Source organism: Octopus bimaculoides, chromosome 18, assembly GCF_046866305.1.
Source record: "Octopus bimaculoides isolate indiv1 chromosome 18, ASM4686630v1, whole genome shotgun sequence".
Lineage (NCBI taxonomy): Eukaryota > Metazoa > Mollusca > Cephalopoda > Octopoda > Octopodidae > Octopus > Octopus bimaculoides.
In genome coordinates this window covers 31,006,221-31,029,681 of record NC_142945.1, presented here as the reverse complement: position 1 = coordinate 31,029,681, position 23,461 = coordinate 31,006,221, and the positions used below count along the sequence as shown (strand labels likewise).

General features: G+C 36.5%; 1 protein-coding gene across 6 annotated transcripts in view; it reads left to right on the top strand.

Annotated features, from left to right (window-relative positions):
• LOC106875756 (dual specificity protein kinase Ttk) overlaps window positions 1–23,461 on the top strand; it is a 288,324-nt gene that overhangs the window by 193,449 nt on the left and 71,414 nt on the right. For 4 of the 6 annotated variants that reach the window (XM_052974191.2, XM_089365963.1, XM_089365964.1 and 1 more), the window contains exons 14-17: window positions 13,044–13,210; window positions 15,271–15,464; window positions 17,485–17,661; window positions 18,836–18,917. In XM_052974191.2, coding sequence (XP_052830151.1) covers window positions 13,044–13,210; window positions 15,271–15,464; window positions 17,485–17,661; window positions 18,836–18,917 — 620 coding nt within the window. Of the gene's footprint in view, window positions 1–13,043; window positions 13,227–15,270; window positions 15,465–17,484; window positions 17,662–18,835; window positions 18,918–23,461 lie in introns of all 6 variants that reach the window. The other 2 variants (XR_016244973.1, XR_016244972.1) reach the window with 1 other exon arrangement.

Here is a 23,461-nt window from a genome sequence, read left to right as displayed (position 1 = left end):
CACAAACATTGAAGTTTTGGAGTGGGCCGAGGTCCCCAGCATTGAAGCCATGCTACTGAGGTACCACCTCCGATGGGCAGGGCATGTCTCCACAATGGAGAACCATCACCTTCCTAAGATTGCCTTGTTTGTTGAACTCTCCACCGGCCACCATGAGAGAGGAACCCCGAGGAAACGCTACAAAGACTGCCTCAAAAAGTCTCTCACTGCATGTCATGTTGACCACCAATGCTGGACAAACCTGGTTGTGGACTGTGATGCCTGGCCCCACACGATCTTCAATGCGGTCAATGAGTTTGAAGAACACAGAAGAGATGCACATAAAGACGAGACGCAGGAGGAAGGCCCGAGCCGCCTCTGACACCACACCGGATGTTACCTTCGTCTGTGGACACTGGTCACGGACCTTCCTTTCCCACATTGGACTTGTCAGTCATGAGCATGCCTGCAGATGACGTGGACAGCCTTCCTAATCTTCGTTTGTGAAGCCAAACCAAGATATGTATAGGTACATAGATAGATGTAGACAAACAAGACATTAATAAATTAATATTAATCTATATATTAAAGGTGGTGAGCTGGCAGAATCGTTAGCATGCCGGGTGAAATGCTTAGTGGTATTTTGTCTGCCATTACGTTCTGAGCTCAAATTCCACTGAGGTCGACTTTGCCTTTCATTCTTTTGGGGTTGATTAAATAAATACCAGTTACGCTCTGGGTTGATGTAATCGACTTAATCCCTTTGTCTGTCCTTGTTTGTCCCCGCTATGTTTAGTCCCCTGTGAGCAATTAAGAAATAAATATAAATCTATATATATACCCCTGCACGCATACATACATATAAAACTGCACATATCATTTTATGGTCATCTATGTATATCTATATAAACATGTACAAATATCTATACAAACACATTCACACAATCATATATACTCTTTTACTCTTTTACTTGTTTCAGTCATTTGACTGCAGCCATGTTGGAGCACTGCCTTTAGTCGAGCAAATCGACCCCAAGACTTATTCTTTGGAAGCCTAGTACTTATTCTATTGGTCACTTTTGCCAAACTGCTAATTTACGTGCATATGTTTATCACAAAGTGGGGATGGGTGCAGAAAGGAGGTTAAAGTGAAAATGAATTGAAAGGCACCACTCTCTCTTTCTCTCTCTCTCTCTCTCTTCTCTCTCTCTCTCTCTCTCTCTCTCTCTCTCTCTCTCTCTCTCAGTGAAAAGAAGATTCTTTGATGCATGTGTACAACCAGCAATGCTACATGGTAGTAGAGAACATGCAAAGGCTAGAGAGGAATGAAGCTAATATGCTCCACTAGATGTGAAATGTTTGTGTGGGTGTATGACAAAATGTAAATGTATTGAGAGAAAAGTTAGGCATAAGAAGAATTAGATGCAGTGCAAGAGAGAAGTCTGCTGTGGTTTGTTTATGTGATGCAGATGTGATGTAGACAGTTGTGTAAGGATGTGCCTAAGACTTAAAGTGGATGGAACTTGTGGAAGAGGGAGGTCTAGGAAGACATGAGATGAAGTACTGAAGACCAGTTTCAAGGCACTGAGATGAGACCTTACTGTACAGTAAGAAGACCTTTCCACCACAGCAGAATTGATATCCTAAACCACCTTAAATAATGTTTGTTTGTGAGGGACTCTACTCCATACCCACTTGCATCCTCTCTGTCCCATCAACCATCACCTCCCACCTTTCATCCCTTAACACCCATCACCTCTCTATCACCTGAGAACAGAACAGGCATATAACATTTCCATTTCCCATTCTCTTCTCCTGCTTTCTGTCTCTGCCAGTCACCTCTTTTCTGTGTCTTCTCTTCCTTGTGTTGTTCTCCATCATTAACACCTTATGTACCACCCTCAATGCCCCCATATACCTACTATAACCTACACCCTGAGCCTCTCATATAGTTCACTCCATTATTTGCCTCAGTCACCTCTACCCTGCTCACCCACTCAGTCCAAATCTCTGTATCACCCCACTTACTCTCACCACTCCTTATGTCCCTTGAGAATATATCCTGACACATCTTCGCCTCCATCTCTCTCACTTTTGTTTTCTTTATCTTATTCTCTTACTCACCTGCTTTCTTTATCTTACTCTCTAACCCATCCTCCTTTCTTTTTCAACTGAAGTTTTCATATATTTACTCTACAGCAGGATACCTACCCCTGTCTCTCTATACCTCTAATCTCTCAACTGGCACAAAGCCACACCCTCTCACTGCTACTCGCCCTCCCAGCTGCAAGTTACTCAGTGACCCTGTTGGTGCTGGAGCCATATTAAAAACACTGGTGCCACATAAAACCACACAATACACTGTAAAGTAGTTGGTGTTAGGAAGGGCATCCAGCTATAGAAACCAATCCAAACCAGACAATGGAACCTGGTGTGGATCCCGGCCTTAACAGCTCCTATCAAACTATACAACCAATGCCAGTATGGAAAATGGAAATTAAATGATGATATATCTCACCCCTTCATGATATCCCTGACAGAAATTCAAAGCTATCTATCATAACAACTAATAATATAGAGAGATAGATACATAGTGAGAGAGCTTGAGACAGGCAGATAGATAGATAGATACATACATACAGACAGACAGACAGACATACGCAGGCCGGCAGGCAGGCAAGTGGTGTGGATTGGATAGTTTGACAAGGAATCGGTGAGCTACAGACCAGAGTTGAGATCCAGTGATAATTTCTGCAGCTGGGTTCTTTTTTCATACCACTGACACTAGTGAGGTTGCAAGACAAAAGAACTGAGAGAAAGGAACTGGAAGAAACTCCCACTACTAAGTGCAAGTATTTGAATGGGGAAAGTGGAGATGGGTGCCTATATGCCAGGCATTGAAAGTATGATAGAGGGACAAGCACAGTTATCATACTATAGAGGAGATATATGACTGAAGGAGATAAGAGAAAAGTAGTAATGGTTGCTGGACCAAACTCTTAAGCAACAAGAAGGTGAGCATAAGAGAGGACATGGATGGTGCATCATGGGAATGAATGAGAGAATGAATGCTTTCATAAGTGTGTGATGGAGGAGTACACTGATAGAGGTTAATGTAGTGAGTGATAAACAAGTTGGAGTGCAGATGATGGGAAATACCACTGTGTAGAGGAGTAAGGTGAGAGATAGAGGAATGGATCAGGAAGGAAAATAGAACAGAAAGTAGTAGAATGATGTTCAAGGAGCAAGAGTGGCAGAGAGGAAGATACAGGGATACATAAGTGGTTATAGTAGGTGGGTCATGATAGTACATATGGGAGGACATTAAGAATGATAGCAGTATAGAGGTGTTTGGAGTAGAGTATAGCAGAAAGGAGAAAAACAGTGACTGAAGGCACAGAAAGGAGGTGTTTGAAATAGTGTGACCTGGGATGACAAAGGATGAGATGTAATATATTCTGATACTACTCATAGGTAATTACAGCAGCTGCATAGTACCATAGATAGTGGGAGTGAAAATGATGGAGGAAATACTTGGCATATCAGCTAGAGAGGAGGTCGAGGCCTTTCATATACAAAAACATAACAGTGGTTTTAGGTATAATTTTTGCTGTAATGGATGGGTCTTCTGAAGCATAGCAAGATGCCTGTCATCTTCGTTGTTTGTAATCAACATAAGGCTCAGCATCTTGAGATCAGCCTTCAATACTTTCTTTCATGTGTTCCTGGGTCTCCTTCTTCCACATGTTCTGTCCATTCTAAGTGATCAGCACTTCTTTATGCAACTGTCCTCATCCATACGCATCACATGACCAAACAAGTGCTGTCTTTTCTCTTGTATGCTCTTCTGATTCCTCTATTCCAAATTTTTCCCTTAATACATTCACACTTTGTCATACATGCGCACTAATATTTCACATCTAGTGGATTGTATTAGCTTCATTCCTCTCTAGACTTTGCATGTCATCTGCATTTAGGTCCCACATCTCACTACCATGTAGCAACACTGTCTGTACACAAGTATCAGATGGTGATTTCTGCTTTCACTCTAAGAGACTGTTGCCAACAGGAGTAAAATTCTCGCTGAACTTTTTCCATCCTATTCTCATTTTAGTGACTACACTTTCAGAACATTATCTACCACTGCAAATTACATTCCCTAGATAACAGAAGCTATTTTCTACCTATAGGGTCATTTGAGAAAATCAGTTTTGCATGTGGCTTTGGACTTTATAGCATCTGTGAATCTTTCATATACAAAAACTACTTTCTCTAAAAACATCCTGTAATTCCATTTGCACCTCTTGTCTATCCACAGTTCTCACTAGATACACCATATGGAATTACTGCATATCATGCAGAGCCATTTCCCTGATAGGGATAGGGTCCTGTCTGATTTTTTTCGCTTACTAGAACTTTGGTCTTTTGCTAAGTTAACTTTAAGACCCTTTGATTCCAGCTTTTGCTTCTGTGCCTGCAATTTCTTTTCTAACTCTGTTATGGATTCTGCTATCATCAGCATATAATAGTTTGGAGGTGGGGCAGTGAGTTTTAAGTTCCTATGTTATGGCCTAGAGGACAATGATGAATAAGAGGAGACAGAGAACTGAGTTCTGGTGAATGCTAACTCATAGCTAACTCTCATCTTATTGGCAGCACCCCTGCACATGATTTGTACAGCTTTCACAAACCATTCAGCTATCCTAGCTTCCTCAGTAACAACCATATCACAAAGCAAGGGACTCTGTTGAAGGCTTTCTCCAGGTCAGCAGATGCAAAGTATAATGTTTTACTCTTAGCTAAATGCTTCTCCTACAGTTGTCTAATTAAAAAGATAACATCAACAGTCCTTCTACCTAGCACAAAACTGCATCTCATCTATCTCTAATTAATTGTACTGTAACTTTCTTGACTAATTTGATATCTCTGTAATCTCTTCTTTCAGAGGCATCTCCTTTACTCTTGTAATAGCTGACTGTAATGCTGCTATGCCAGTTATCAGGGAAGACACCTTCCTAAATAACCTGAGTAACTGTATGTGTGACTAGACTGTATCCTACTTTACCTGATATCTTAAGCATCTCAACAGTAATTTTTGATGGACTATAGGCTTTCCTTGTCTTCATATCCTTAACTGCCTTATCTAGCATACTAGTATCAACTAGGCTAGCTGGTTCCTCTATTGGGTTCACATTGAGAAGAATTCTTTTTTCCCAATCATTCTCCACATTTAATAGCCTTTCATAGTAGCACTTCCATGCCTCTTTCTTTTTAGAATCATGCAGTCATTATTTATCAATACACACTCTTCATCTACAAGATCCTGATTCTCTCTGATACACTGTCTAGCAAACTGGAAAACCTCTTGTCTTTGATCTTCATACTGTAAGATGTTGGCACACTTCTTCTTTTTGCTCTTGCTAGACAAACATGTTGCCTAGCTACCCATTAGCTACCTAACATGGTTCTTCGCTTACTGTGCTTTTTTATTCTTTCCAAACTTATCTCATCTCCTTCATGTCCCTTTCAACCTCACTCTTCTACCACCATGTTAACTTTGGCTTGGCAAAGGCTTTGCTCCTCCCACAAATTTGGTCATTTATCCTAGGTTATTCCATATTATGTATATATGCTCACAAACACACAACATGGTTTTTGTATGGAAAGAAGCTACCTCACACAGCTATTGCAGCATTACAACTGGGTACTGAAACAGCAGCTCAATCTCTCAAATGTGGATGTTGACAAAATTGATCATGGGTTGATATATCACGAACTATGTAGCCTTGGTATCTCTGGAAATTTGGTAGAGTGGCTGCATGACTTTTTAAAAGACAGAACTCAGACAGTCACAGTCACAGCCAATGGTGCTCTTTCTAAGGAGACTTCAATCTGCAGTGGAGTCCCCCGAGGAACTGTAATAGGACCACTCCTTTTCTTGTGATGGCTCTCTCAGATATGCTCTCAGCTGTACAGTTAGCCACTCTCACCAGCTATGATGATGATACAGAAGTATCACAGGTAGTCAGGGACCCTGATGACATACTAAAACTACAAAATGACCTGCATGCAATATACAGATGGGTTGATGAAAATAACATGCAGTTCAATGCTGAGAAGTTTCAAGCACTCAACTATCAGCCCACAAACAGACTACATTCGAAATACACAGGACCAGTGCATAGTGCAATCCTAGAGTTGGAATCAGTGTGTGACCTGAGAATCCACATTCTATGTACATATTACCAAGATAGCAACATTGTGCAGGCTAATAGCTGGATGGATCTTTAGAGTATGCAGAACCAGAGAAACAGCCACCTTGCTACTCCTAAGGAGAACTTTCATTCTTAGTTGTCTAGATTACTGCTCCCAACTATGGTTGCTGCAATGTCAAACTGGTGGTGGAACCTGAGGCAATGAAGTGCTACTACACAAAGAAGATTAATTTGGTGAATCAAATGAGCTACTGGGAGAGGCTAAAGGAAGAAGGTGTGAAAGATATGTAGTGATGAACAAATTTACCATTCAAAATAGCTTCAAAGATGGAAGTAATAATAAGTTCTACTCAGGAATTTTTAAACGAATAACATGAGTCCTTTTGGTTTGCTCTTCTCTTAAATTCCGGCCTTCCTTTAGTATTCCTTTTGTTTTAGATCGATGTATAGATGTATGCATATATGTAAGTATACTGTAAATTGTTAATATGTATGTTTAATATATAATATATATATATATTATAAAAATATGTGAGTGTTATTTAATTTCTGAATGGTTTTGCTGCCATTTGTTTATGTAGTTTGATTTCTTTATCCATCAGTTTCTACTAAGATAGAGATGCAGGTAAAATTCATAATACAGAAATGAAAACAAAACTTTGGAAACAACCCAAAGGGAGATAATTGAGAAAGACTTGGAAGTTAGTGTAAGATTGTAATCATGTAAAGTAAAGTAAATATAACAAATAACCCAGAATCGTTGTCCAGATCGATCCCAAAATCTAATCAGTTTGTGTCAGTCACGAGACCAAACATCCCTGAAAGTTTCATCCAAATCCATCCAGTAGTTCTTGAGATATCTTGTCCACAGACAAACAAACAAAGGTAGAAGTAATAAATTAAAAGTAAAATGAGAATAAAAATAAAATATGAATATGAAAATAAGAATTAAGAATTATGATGTATAATATATACATATATATATATATATATATATATATATATATATATATATATATATATATATATATATATATATGTGTATATATATATGTATATATATGTATATATATATGTATATATATGTATGTATATATATATATGTATGTATATATATATATATATATATATATATATATGTATGTATATTCTGTTAAAAGTGAAGTTCAATCTTGCTTGCAATGTTGCACAGCCAAACTGGTACATAATGGGAAAATACTTAAAAAGTAAATTGCGCCTGAAATGTCAATACGAACAGAATAAAACAAGTTTCATGTAAATTGGACCAGTAGTTATTGAGCTATTCAGGGTTTTGGGGTATATATACCCAAAGCGGTGCATAATGGGAAAATATTCCAAAAATAACTTCACCCTGAAAGGGAAGAAACCCCAACCTTTCCATTAGACACTTTATGATAGACACAATATTTTAAAGTGAAACTGACTTTAAAAATATGATAAATATTTCATAAAAGTCCCGTTCATAACCTCGGTGTGAAATAGTTTTTTTCTATAGACTTTTTGTGAGTGCATTCAGCATATCTCACCTCCAAAGATTTGGCTGTTATTTCTAGCACACCCTGCCACCATGTAACTGCTATTTGTGATAAAGGTTGCAAAATACCTGTTACGTGGTAGCAGGACATGCAAGAAATAGTAGCCAAACCTTTCTTTTCTGGGGAAAGGAGCCGCTTATGTGTGATTTCAATGTCACATTTGTTGAAAGCATGCAAAATAACCTGGAAAAGAAAAAAGAATGAATGAAACAAAACTCCATGGCTGGGAAACTCAGACTTCGTTGGTGACTATCCGTGTGGTGACTATCCGTGTGGTGACTATCCGTGTGGTGACTATCCGTGTGGTGACTATCCGTGTGGTGACTATCCGTGTGGTGACTATCCGTGTGGTGACTATCCGTGTGGTGACTATCCGTGTGGTGACTATCTGTGTGGAATTAGACTGGGAAAGTTTGTGAAGAACTCATTGACCCAATTTGCTGACTTTTCTGATAGCATGAAGGTGGTGAATAGTTGAATGACCAAATCTAAGCTTCTCTGCTAGTTCCTCAACAGTTATGATAGGATTTTGCTCCACCAGGGTTTGCAGGATATCCTCGACAAGGTCCACAGATCTTTCAGGATGAGGCTCGTCTTCTAGGTTTTAGTTTTTTACTTGGAATTTCTGGAACCACTGTTGACATTGGCTTATGCTTATTGTCCAATATCCAGATGCTGCATTAATATTCCTTGCACTTTCCTTTGCATTGTTGCCTCTATTGAATTCGTACAGCAAAATATGCCAAATATGCTCCTTTGTCACCTACATTATAGCTTTGAAAAAATAACTGTTAAAATCGAACTGCACTCTTCAAAACTTGGACTGAAAATAAGAACAAGATTAAATTAGTACCTGCTCTTATAGCACGTTGATGCAGGTAGTTTATCCCATCCCCCTCCAACTTTTAGCTCATGCAATTGAAAACTGTGTGATTTATAGGATGACCATATATATATATATATATATATATATAATCATAAATATATAGGGATTAGCAGAAACCTGCTTCTCCAACATACTGAGAATTCAGAAACAGCAGCCAAAGAACTACTGATTCTAAAACTACAAATTTTTCTCTAATTGATAGCGATATTCATGGTACACACAGAACAAAAGACAGAAGAGAAGAGTAAAAAAACAAACCTGCCTTTAATTAATTTGGTACGAACGTTTCACGATTAGTGGTAAGAAATTACCTCATTTCGATCTTCAGCCAAATATTTTAATAAATTTGCCAATGTCTAAATAACTCACGTAAATTTTGACCATGCGACATCAAGACCACGTGAGGCAGACATCAAGAAATTTATCGGCCATCATCATCATCATCATCATCATCGTTTAACGTCCGCTTTCCATGCTAGCATGGGTTGGATGATTTGACTGAGGACTGGTGAAACCGGATGGCAACACCAGGCTCCAGTCTGATTTGGCAGAGTTTCTACAGCTGGATGCCCTTCCTAACGCCAACCACTCAGAGAGTGTAGTGGGTGCTTTTACGTGTCACCCGCCCGAAAACGGCCACGCTCGAAATGGTGTCTTTTATGTGCCACCCGCACAAGCCAGTCCAGGGGCACTGGCAACGATCTCGCTCGAAAATCCTACAGGAGCCAGTCAGGCGGTACTGGCAACGGCCACGCTCAAAATGGTGCATCTCATGTGCCACCCGCACAAGAACCAGTCCAGGGGCACTGGCAACGATCTTACTTGGCTTGCCGGGTCTTCTCACGCACAGCACATTTCCAAAGGTCTCGGTCCGTAGTCATCGCCTCGGTGAGGCCCAATGTACGAAGGTCTTGCCTCACCACCTCAGCCCAGGTCTTCCTGGGCCTACCTCTTCCACGGGTTCCCTCAACTGTTAGGGTGTGGCACTTTTTCACGCAGCTATCCTCCTCCATTCTCACCACATGTCCATACCAGCGCAATCGTCTCTCTTGCACGCCACAACTGATGCTTCTAATGTTCAGCTTTTCTCTCAAGATACTTACACTCTGACGGGTATTCACATTGACATTACACATCCAACGGAGCATACTGGCTTCATTCCTTGCGAGCTTACGTATGTCCTCAGCAGTTACAGCCCATGTTTCACTGCCATGTAGCATGGTTGTTCGTACGCATGCGTCATACAGTCTGCCTTTTACTCTGAGTGAATGTCCCTTTGTCGCCAGCAGGGGTAAGAGCTCTCTAAACTTTGCCCAGGTTATTCTTATTCTAGCAGCTACACTTTCAGCGCACCCACCCCCACTACTAACTTGGTCGCCCAGATAGCGGAAGCTATCGACTACCTCTAGTTTTTCACCCTGGAATGAGATAGAAGTTGTTTCCTGTTTGTTTGCAGTCTTTATTGCACCTGAACATCTGCCAGAAACAAAAACTAACTTGCTAGTTAACCTGCCTTTGATGTTGCTGCACCTCTTATGTGTCCATAGCTTGCACCGGGTACATCTTATAGAGTTACTACCTACTCCTTTTCTACATACTGAGCAGGGCCATCTACCTGAAGGGGTTTGTATTTTATTTACCTTCCTACTTATTAGGATTTTGGTTTTAGCTAGGTTGACTCTAAGGCCCTTCAATTCTAGACCTTGCTTCCACACCTGAAACTTCTCCTCTAGTTCTGATAGTGACTCCGCAATTAGGGCAAGGTTATCAGCATAGAGGAGCTCCCAGGGGCAACCTGTCTTGAACTCCTCTGTGATTGCCTGGAGGACTATGGTAAATAATAGGGGGCTGAGGACGGAACCTTGGTGGACCCCTACCTCTACCCGGAATTCATTGCTGTACTCATTTCCAACCCTCACCTTACTGGCAGCATCTCTGTACATGGCTCGCACAGCTCTCACTAACCATTCTTCTATCCCAAGTTTCCTCATTGACCACCAGATAAGGGATCGGGGGACCCTGTCAAAGGCTTTCTCCATGTCAACGAAAGCCAGGTACAGAGGTTTATCCTTAGCTAGGTATTTCTCCTGCAACTGTCTCACTAGAAATAAGGCATCAGTAGTGCTTTTACCTGGCACGAACCCAAACTGCATCTCATCTAAATTGATTCGCTCCCTAATTAGTTGGGCTATGACCCTCTCTGTAACTTTCATAACCTGATCTAACAGCTTGATGCCTCTGTAATTATTTGTATCTAAAGCGTCCCCTTTACCTTTGTAGCAGTTGACTATGGTGCTGCTACACCAGTCATTGGGTATGACTCCTTTGTGTATCACCTGGTTCGTAATACGGGTGACTAGGCTATAGCCAACACTGCCAGATATTTTGAGCATCTCTGCAGTGATTCCTGATGGGCCGGGGGCTTTCCCGGTCTTCATACTCTTAATTGCTTTATCTACCCTGGTACTATCAACTCGGATAGCTGGTCCCTCTATTGGGTCGACATATGGCAGGCTCTCTTTCTCCCATTCATTCTCTTTATTAAGCAATCTATCGTAGTGGCATCTCCAGACCTCTTTCTTTGCATCCTCATTTAATGCAAGCGTACCATCATCCATGCGAACACATTTCTCTCCTACAACATCACTATTCTAAAATCTCTCACCCTAATGAATTCAATTCAGTGTGTATCATAAATAGTCCCGCATAGAAAAAAGTCCCATACGACCTGTTGCGGTTTAGCTGACCATCTTAGAGGTATTACTAAATATAGATATACAGGGCAGGGAATCGTCAATTAGTAATAAAATTAATAATTAACAATTATGCCGGATAGCTCAGTATGAAAAAACCTTTTCGGTAAAGCCATTTATTCTCAGTATGCTGGAGAAGCAGGTTTCTGTCTAACCCATGCCTGCATGGAAAATGGACATTAAATGATCATGTGGTTGGTATGAGAGTTAGACACAAAGACACCAACCATACATAGATAAATACATAAATGTTAACCATTAACACTTTTCAAAGAATCCATACCATATATATATATTACATGAGTACACACACGTTGTCTCTCACACAATGACAGAATCCACTTTATGCTACACAGGCATGCAGGTGTACATATGCATACACACACTCTCTCTCACACATTCCTATAAATATAAATACAGAATCCATAAACTACAAGACAGACTTGAAGTAGAGTGGGTATGTCACTGATGAGGTCACAAAAAGTGACAAAAGGACTAACAAATCTAGCTGATGATTGAGTCACAGAACAATTAATCAAACAATTCATTGGTTAAATGGTTAACAAATATCATGAACTAATAATAAAAGAATTGAAATGGAACCAATGCGTGTATTTATTATTGGCATAATGGCCCTCCCAAGATTCAATAAAATAATTTTTAGATTTTTTCCTGCTGCTCCAGCATGACCTAGCCTTTGGCTGTAAGTGTAAAATATAATCTTCATGTATATAAAGATCATTGCAAGTATAAAGTACCAACAATTTTAACTAACATATCAGAATGAAGGCAGCCCCAACATGTCACAAGTACTAAAAATAGGTTCCAAATCATGCCTATGTATTGTCCAACATTACAATTATATTAACCCTAACCCTAACCCTAACTTTTAATGCTTGAAACAAAAACTAAATTAATGTGAATGGGAGCTTTAATGAATGAGGTGACAAAGATCAAAATGAGTGATGATAAGCAGACCTGAACAATGTATACTAAATAGAATATATATAAATCCATTATTAGCAGTGGAAGCAATGTTGGTTCTTAATAGCTTTCGGTATGTCTTACTTAACATTGATATACTATTGAAAGCCACAAAACTGCAATATTAATCTTGAGTAAGCTTCTGTTATTGATGTATAGTGCTAAATAGCACAGAAGTATATCTGAAGCAAATGGAAAGCATTCACCAGCTGTGGTAGAATTGCTAAATCATGATTTTTGTCTTTTCACACATCATCAGTAGCAAATATCTATTACCAACTATTTGCTTAAACAAGTTTCATTTCTACTGATATAGAAAAACAGTGATAACAAATCTGGCGTTACAAAAATTGGTTATTGACAGTAGAAATACTATTTGTTCATAGTCTCATTCTGTATGTCTTGCTTAATGTGAATATCTTATTGAAAGCCACAAAACTGCAATATTTGTTTTTTTCCAATTAAGTACTGATACTGGTGTCTTAGTGTCTACTATGACACAGAACATATGAGAGCTGCCCAGAATACCAGAAATACTCTGCAAAACTGACAACCCATCACTTGCAGTGGCCTTGAAGAGCCATAGTAAACCAATGATTACTATTTCTGTTTATTCTGTATATGACATTCCTTTCAGCCAGACTAATGTTGTCATGTATCTGTTTTCTAGTGAACTTGACTATCAGAAGAACTGTTTGAATTTGGTATTGGAGTTTGGCAACATTGACCTTGCAAGTTTGTTCCGTAGCCAATATAAGACAAAAAAAATACCACAAGTGATGGTCATGTGCTACTGGACCCAGATGCTAGAAGCTGTTCTGGTACTCCATAAAGAAGGTATTGTGTCATACAGGTATTTTTCTAGTGGTTTCTTATTGTGATTAGTGGTGTCATAAAGAAGTTATGTTGTACAGGTGTTTTCATTAAGATTACAGTTGCAATTTTATGGAATTACAAGTGTTTCAAAGCCTGAAAATGTGGAGATATTTCAGCATTATATGTTATATTGTACTGTTGTTAGCTATAATATAGTTGTGTTCAGTAATGTAATCATGAAAAAGAGTTAGCATAGTAAAATAATATAGTAAAATAATGTAGCATAATAAATTACAAAAATTAGTCTTGTACCTTATCAAATGAAATGTTTTTAATTCTCAGTTGATACCATTTCGCTTCATTTGGTGAAGTAAAACAAATATCACAACACAGTTTCTTTGTGATCCATGTCAGAATTCAATATAAGAAATTGCAAGTTCCAAGCAAGCAGAATCTGGCAGTTTCAATTCACATAGTTTCTCTATTGCAAGTCTGAATCTTTGCATCTGTGAAAAATACTCAAATCTTAATTTAATCTGTATAACTCTAGCTTTTTGGAGTATTTAGTTCTCAAGAGCAGAAGTAATTTGTTAAAAAGGAAACAATATATTAGCAAGCGTAATAGTGTTTTGTATCATTGTCTGCTCTATCTAAAAGACATAAAACTGCTTACAAGGTGGTTCCATGTAAGCTGATCTGACCACAAACTACTTTTTAGCAGTGCTATATATTATTTCAGGCTTCTCCTTTCTCCTTTTAGCTTTTGAGACTTAATTAATGCTGGTATAAGTTTTAAGTGAAAGTATGAGAGTTAGCATAAAAATAGTGAGAGAAGTTATGAAGTTATTTTCCTTAGTAGCAAATCAGTCGTCTCTTTGTACATTAGTTATATTGTAAGAGGTGTATGTAAAGTGCATCATACAACCTGGCGATATAAGACACCAAACAAGAACACCATGTGAAGGTTGCAGAAGAATGATTTATGTATGATCTGTTGGACGCATAAGAAAGTGGTACACTAAGTGAAATGAAAAAGTGACTGGTTATTAAAGAAACAGGAAAAAATTTTTGAGATTACATCTTGAGGATCTAGGAATGCTAATATGTATGCAATGACCTAAAGCTAACTTGTATAGAAACACAAACCTTAAAATGATGAATTAATGACCTACCATGGGTACTAAATAAAACATAAACCAACAAAGGAACCTGCTAGAAATAGTCAAATTTTCATTAAATCATACCTCAGTATCCCAGAAATTATATATCTAAGATTATATTGGATAATGTAGTATTAAATTCTTTGTTCAAACATCCTTTAAAATTCATCTGGCAGTAAATATTCAACCAGTTGTTGAGCAATTCTTGCTGAATTCATTCCAGTTTTCCAAAAGAATTTTCTTGGGCTACAGCTGGATACGATAGTGTGATTTTAGCTATAGTAGCCATTAATTTAATACTCTGCTAATTCTAAACTAAGTGTAACATGCCCTTTTTTAAGGGAAAGAATGATACAGCCTTCAGTTCATTTATTGATTGTAGACGTTTGAAGAAATATATCATAAAATGTTCCAGTTTTCCCTAGCTTGAGAAGTAATTTTTCCGAAACAAGAGTCATTTCAATTTTAATCTTAGCTTATATTAGAAAGCCTGCCATTTTAATATTCAGTTTGTAATATGTGATCGTTAGTAATGATAGGAGGTTTCTCAAGAAAATTCTGGGAGGTTTTTCAAAAAGATTTCACTTCTGGAAGTGGCCCTTTTATTAGTGTAAGTGATTCTGTTGACTTCCAGGTTTTTAATTTTACCTCATTTGTCTTTCTCCAGTGACTGACTTCATTAAAAGTTTGCCGTGCTAAAGAGGACTGTTGATCATCAGTAGATTACCTCATGTTTTAAATCAATTTATTACAATAGCATTTCACCACCTGACCCTTTGGTACTTTTAATAGGGCCCACTTTGTTCTAGGCATTCAAGCTGGGCCTAATGATAATTTCTTCACACCATTCATGACAGACTTGAAATGGATTGTGAGTCCTTTTTGCTCTGACTAAATGAAAACAAAATATTTTCTTTTCAGATATAGTACATTCAGATTTGAAACCTGCAAACTTCCTGATTGTTGGAGGCCAATTGAAGCTCATAGATTTTGGCATTGCTGATGTAATACAGACTGGTAAAACTGGCATTAACCGGGAGATACTGATGGGGACACCTGATTACATGAGTCCAGAAGCAATTGCTGTCTACCTGGATAACTCTAGAAACCACAAAGTAAGGTTTTTAAAAATATTTATTCAAATAATTTTACAGGCACTTTTACTGCTTTATTAAAAGGCATAAAATTTTCGTTATTGTTGTATGATATGTAGATTGAATTCAAAAAAGGAAACAGATAAATGCTAAAAGAAAATAACAAAATATGGAGTTTTATGTTTATATAATTGACATCAGAAGTTTTCTGATGATTTGTCCTTTGATATGTACATCACATTGAAGGCATTTTCTAAATTAGCTGGTTCTTGCTTTTTAAAACATAGAGGACTGTGGTACGGTCACTGAATAGCCTTTTCTATCAATAATGTGTGAAGCATAAGAATATAGTTGTGTGTAATATCTGGTTGGTGCCAGATTGTAGTTTTTAATCATCAACTTTAGAGAAATATCTCAGCTCAGAATAAATCTTATTAATTGAAATACAAACATTTTAATGTATACATTTTTCCCATAAAAAAACAAATCTATCTATTCCAATAGCATAGAATTCTGAAGTCCTGAAACTGATGACCTTTTTAAAGGACTTTTGAGCTGGTGCATGCTTGTTGAAGGCCTTCTTTGGCAGGAAATGCTTGAAAAAGTAGAAGTCAGTAAAAGAGAAGTGTAGAGAGTAAGCTGGGATGTAGTAGAGTTTCGTCTTTATTTTGAAGGCTCTCCTCTTCACTATGAAATTTTTGAAACCAATGTTGAGATGTGCATTTATGATGGTCTCTTAACCAAATGCTTTGCATTCCTTTTGAACTTATTTGGGTTTTTTTTTCTATCCTTAATTTACAGTCTAAAGTAAACACTATTCTCAGTGAAAGCAAAACCATTAGTATAAATCAATAGGCTGAAAGCAGTGCTTCAAAATGGTACAGTTAGTTACATAAATGTCTATTTCAGAATAAGGATGAAATTTGTTTTTTTTTTAATGGTTTTTCTGCAAATTAGAATAGCACCTAGAATTTTTTGAGTAGAAAATACAACTTATTCAAGAGATTTGCAATTTGTAAATTCTGAAATATCTACTGTGTTTCTGAAGAAGAGTGACAGCTCTGATAGCTAATTAGAATTTTGTTAATTTGAAATTGCATAAGTTGTAAGGCTGGAGAAATTGGTCCTAAGAAGAGAAGTTTGCATGTAATGTATTAGTGAAGTTACAGAGTATATAGCAAAATTCCAAAAAGAAAAATTGTTCTCAAGTCCAAATGGCACAGCATGTAATGTAATAGGGAAGTTACAGATTTAAAGGTTTTAATAAAGATGGTTTTGCTCAGGTTGATTTCTTTACTTGGACAAGATTCTCAATAGTCAATGATGTTTCCAGTAGTAAGTACTCTATAGGTAGACATCATTTTGCTAACAACTCAAGCATGAAATACAAAGGCTATTTATTTATTTCATAGAGGTAAACTAAAGGAATGATAGTGTTCTGGCAATATGCTACTAGTTAAGCATGATTACATTGTCTGTTAGTTTGACATGTATAAGTATTTAGCTCTATATGGGATATAACCCTTGTGGTCAATTGCATTTGTGATTTGACATCTCTTCACAATGAGAAATTCTTTATGACTTCATCTATAAAACCTGGATTTTAGTTAAGTTCATTTTACAGATAAAGATTTTTGGTGGGGTTATGCAACTTTGATTTGTCAAAAAAAGGATATCATGAATGCTTTTTAAACTGCAAACTATTTTCTCTTTATAAGAATGATATAACTTTGTAAAATGTTTAATTTAATATAATTTATTTACCTTGGGTTACACCATACTGAGGATTTCAAAGAAGGATGAAATGGCACTATATATGACTACAAGTGACTGGAAATTTAAATATGCATAGTCTGTATGCCTTCTTTACTCTTTGATTTAAATTTCAAACTCAACTCAGCTTAACTTAATCTAGAATTCTTCCCTGTGATAGCTGACCACCCGGGTAAACAATGTATAAGCTTCCCTAGATTGTTCTCGACTGTACATATTTTAAACCTCTGTCTTAATCTAGCTTACATATTATTTTATCCTATTCCAGATAGGTTTGAAGAGTGACATTTGGTCTCTTGGTTGTATTCTCTATTGTATGGTCTATGGTAAAACTCCGTTCCAAGAGATTAGAAACACATCAGAAAAACTGATAGCAATAAGAAGTAATAATTTCAAGATCAAATTTGCTGATGTCAGAAATAAAGAGCTGTTGGATACAATGAAGGTATGTTTCAATGGTTTGTATGAAATAGTTCAAATTGGTGGTTGATGTTCGTGTGGAATTAGGTGAGATATCTACACTCAGATGGTTGGTGTTTGTGTGGGTTTTTGATGAAATATTCACACTCTGGAAACAAGAACATGTATAATTATATGGATTAATCCACTCTGTGATCTATGTATGATTAGATGCAATGGTGTACAACTAGCGGCTGGTATGTGTTATTAGATGGAATAGTCTGCACACTGGTAATTAATGACTTTATGCATGAGTAGATGAAATGCTCCACATTCTGGTAGATGGTACATGTATGTGTGATTAGACAGAATAGTCCATGCACACACACAAACACACACACATGCACGCGTGCGCACACTGATGGTTGGGATTAAATGGTATAGTCCACATTCTGGTAGTTGGTGGGTATGTGATTAGATTGAATGGTCCACACTAGTGGTTGCTATTAGGCTGAATAATCCATGGTCTTGTGATGGGTGTAAATGTATGTTTAGATTAATTGATCCACCTCTGATGGAGAGTGCTTGTACGATGGAATCATTCACACTCTAGTAGCTAACAGATGTATGGATTAATCTACACTTTGGTGGCTATTGCATGAGATCAAATGGAATAGTTCTCATTGAGGTAGGGGTATGTATTAAGATACAAATATCCACATTCTAGTGGATGTGTATCAGTAGATGAAATGGTTGTCATTGGTGTGTGCTGTGTGTATGTATGGATGTAAAAAGATGACCTCTTGAACTCTCTATTTTCTAGCTCGCTGTATACCCTGCCTCTTTCCTTCTTTCCATCAGTCCTTCACTTTTTATCTATGTTCAACCTTTTCACATACATCTCACATATTCACACACTCATGCATTAACACATATTGAAGAAAAATTCCAACAAGATTATGTGGATACCAGTACATAGGTTTTGAGATCAAATCCACTCCAAATGTTTAATTGTAATTATATGCAAGACATCAAGCTGTGGTTCATGAAGCTGTTTAGAGTAGGCATTAGATTACCTCAGAATGTTACTTGCAACAAACAAGTGTCATCTCTCTAATTTGTTGCAATTTATGTTTTGAACCCTTGAGATATTTTTATGATGTTACACACATGCACGCACACATCTACACTTTATATATCTTACTCTGTTTCTTGTGCAGTGCTGTCTATGCAGAGATCCCAAAGAAAGGCCATGTATTGAAGAAATTCTGCAACATCCGTATTTGAGTGAAATGACTATAGGTATTTGAGATCTTTTTCATCACTACTTAAAATTGTTGATAGTAACTTGTATAATGTGTGTAGATAAAGTTGTTTTTCTTGATGTGTTACTGTGATTAACCCTGCTTGAACAGAGCCCTGGTCTGTAAATCATTTAATTCTTAAAGCTCTGTAGTGCCTCTCTATATAAAACTTCTTGCCCTGTTAGATACATTTTGCTGATACAATATAATAATTGTTGGTATACATTGTGAATATGGGCTTTACCTCTTATCATGTCACTTCTATCCGCCAAGCTAGGTTGAATACACATAAGTGGATTAGTTGTGAGTATTTTAACATATATTTACAAGGTATTGATTCATGGGTATTGATTTTCTATCTCAGAATTAAATGTATGCTCCATTTAGTCTCTGTAACTTCAAAACTGCATGACTTCGATTAGAAAAGTATTCAAAGGTTTAGTAAGGCCCAACAGATTAGTGTTGTTTACTCTTATTAAAATAATTATGCTCTCTTCAGAAACACTGCAGTATGCTAAGAGCCTACATTTAAAACAGATCTGTAATTTTTAAAAATCTTCACCACTCACTAACAAAAGTACCAATACAACAAACAACTACATGATAGCTCCACTCCTGTTCAGAATGACTTAGAAATACCTCTCAGTATGAATTTTTGAAAATATTTAAATCTAACTTCTACTGTACCTTTTTTGATACTTCATTTGTGAAATATTACAATTTAAATAGTCAGTGGATTGGTTGAATAAGTAACCATATTTGTGATGTCATGTCTTTGAAAATAAGGTAATAATCACCTTCAAAATAAAAAAGAATTAATAGTGTCCATGGGATAGTAGTTGCCTAATTTTTTGTGCAGGTTCTTGAAAATGAAACTTGTTTTTGGCAATTGTTTTCATGTTTATGTAAAGCCTATTTTGTTGCATGTAACAAATCCAAAGCTAAATCCAAAAGTACAAGCCCTAGGATCTTTGAGTTTAGGCACATTTGTAGTAGGTATAGAACTAAATAAATCCTGAGAGTTTGGGACATGACACCATTGCAATAAAATTTTAGTGGAATATTGAAAATGGCTATAAATGGTGGAGATGCTCACATGAATTGGATTTCTCTATTTTGATGGGGATTTTTCCAATTTTGTTTTTTCACTATGGTCCGGAAATGCTGGGGGGAAGCTGTTGATTAAAAAAATTTTGGAAAATTTATGATTTTTTTTCACACAAACACACACCCCACCGTACCAAGTTTGGCCAATAATAAATATTAATAAATATAAAATATTAATATTATTGTTAAAGACAATAATAATATTATTGTTAAAAATACATATCAATATTAATAAAAATTAAAATGGTGTCAAAATTTGCCACAAGGGCAGCAATTTTGTGGGAGGGGATGAGTTGATGAGTGTTTAACTGGTACTTCTCTTATTGACCCCAAAAGGATGAAAGGTAAAGTTGATCTCAGCAGAATTTGAACGCAGAACAAAATACTGCTTTGAACACAGGCGAAATACTACTAAGCATTTCATTCCGCGTGCTAATGATTCTGCCAACACGCCAACTTTATCCAAAGAATGAGATGGCAGGCACATTTCTTCAACAAGAAGGAGCAACAGAATAACATTAACAAGTATGGACTTAAATCTGCTAAACACCCACCACCAATTGTAGAATTAGAACCTTTTGAAAAAGACTTCTTGGAATTCATTAGAAGGATAAAATTCTGTAAGATCAGCAATATGCTCCAAAGGACTATGAATGAAACAATTAGACACATAAAGAATTCAGATAAGATTTACATGAACTCTGGCAAAACAAAAAATTTATATGCTGTAAAAAAAAGTCTTTACAAATGACTACTTTCTAACAGCATTACAGATACTTATAAAAATGCAAACACTAACTTATATAAAGAGGTGAATATTGAAGCAAAAAGGATCGCTACCAACCTTACTATCAGTGATAGGATCAAATACCTTCCCCCACATCAACGTTTTATTACCCTTAAGGACCACAAAGCCAATTTTAGTAGAAACCTCAAATGCAGACTAATTAACCCAGCAAAAACAAATAGGAATTATTAGCAAGAGTATCTTAGATTCTATTTTAAACAAGTTAGATAGGGAATTAGATTTACAGATTTGGAGCAATAGTAAGTCTGTTATAGATTGGCATTAACCATAAGAATAGCTGTAAATTTATGCAGTTCAATATTGTTGACTTTTACCTACCAATATACAGGCCTCTACTTCTTAACACAGATTTTGCCAAACAATAATTTAGCATCAACAGTTTGGATGTAAATATTATCCTGCATGCCGGAAAATCTCTCTTTTTTTAAGATGATTCCACCTGGGTTAAAAAAGAGCAAGGACTCCTTATTTGATGTACCGTTGGGTGTGTACAACGGGGCGGAGCTATGTATGCTTATAGGAACACATATTTTACACAACCTGCTTCTGGAATTCCCTTTTATAGAAGCAGAATTATACAGAGATGACAGTCTCATTTACCTGGAATATGAATGGGCATGTGCTAGAGAGACTCGGGAAGAATCTCATTACTTTCTTCCAAAGAATGGGCTTATGAATAATGATAGAAACTAACCTATATATATATGTGTGTGTGTGTATCTATGCACACACATACACACACAAATATATATCTATATATACATTATATATATATATATATATATATATATATATATATATATATAATTTTGCTTAAAAGAGTTCCAACACTGTCTGTTTTTTATGTTTTATTTATATTCCTGCAGAACTAATGTGGGGTATAGAATATGGAATATACAATATATAATATGATATACAATATACAATATAAAATAAAATAAAAATGGATGGCACCATGAAAGAAAGTATTGAATGTAGATGAAATATTGAGTGTTCAATATAAAGGATCAAATATATAAATATATAAAAATCTTATTCCTACAACCCACACAAAACAATAAATTAAAATATCATCATTTCTAAAAATAGATTTAACATCAATTCTAAAAATAGCCAAACACCTACTGCTGCCGTCCATACTCTTAATTGCTTTATCTACCCTGGTACTATCAACTCGGATAGCTGGTCCCTCTATTGTTTTGACATACGGCAGGCTCTCTTCCTCCCATTCATTCTCTTTATTAAGCAATCTATCGTAGTGGCATCTCCAGACCTCTTTCTTTGCAGCCTCATTTAGTGCAAGCGTACCATCATCCACGCGAACACATTTCTCTCCTACGACATCACTATTCTCTCTCCTACACGGTCTTGCAACACGAAATACCTCGAGTTCTTGGTCCTCACGGCGCAGAACATTGGCAAATCTTTTCTTATCTGCTTCCCCTCTGGCTAAATAAACCTGTCGCCTAGTCTCCCTTCTGGCACATTGGTACAATTCCCTGCTACCACCGTTCTTCCAGTCCTTCCAAGCCTGTTTCTTTTGTCTAATAGCCCTGTCTACCTCCTTGTTCTACCACCACGTTACTCTGGGTCGAGAGGGGACCTTACACCAGCCATAGATTTAACATCAATTCTAAAAATAGCCAAACACCTACTGCTGCCGTCCAAAGGAATTGGTATAAAAGACAGAAAACCAGCCAACTTATTACAGTCTGTTAAAGTCTGTCATACCGGCCATGACAAAGGGAAATAGCCCTGAAACTCGAGTCGCCTTTATATATATATATTTATATTTATATATTTATATATTTGATCCTTTATATTGAACACTCAATATTTCATCTACATTCAGTACTTTCTTTCATGGTGCCATCCATTTTTATTTTATTTTATTTTATTTTATATTGTATATTGTATATCATATTATATATTGTATATTCCATATTCTATACCCCACATTAGTTCTGCAGGAATATAAATAAAACATAAAAAACAGACAGTGTTGGAACTCTTTTAAGCAAAATAATATATTCCTCTATACACAATCATACAAAAACCCCCACCTTTTTTGTATGTATTTTTACTCGCATATATATATATATATATATATATATATATATATATATATATGTATAGATATATACATGGGTGTGTAATGATTGTGTATAGAAGAATATATTACTCAAAGAAATTCCACCTTTGTCTGATTTTCATGTTTTATTTACAATCTTATAATATAATATAATATAATATAATGAAATGATAGAACATTAAATGTCCATTCTGATTGAACTAGTACTTTCATGCATTAAACTATACAATCTTCAGGTCCATGTAGTATTGGTTACAGTTAGATTTTACAATTTACAAGTGTAGTGAGAGAAAAGTCAGAGAAAAGAACTTTATTAATAAATTTCAACCCAAGCTAGATAAACAATAATACTAATACTTAAAGGTACTATTTCTACTGCTATGATTACTACCACTAACAAAAACAACAATACTAAAGGTGCTCATGATGATGATAGCTGGAAAATACTAGCTAGGTCAAGAGAAAAGTTAGTAAAAATAATCTTATTTTGGGGTTTAAAGTTGTTACCACAGCTACTCCTACCACCACCACCACC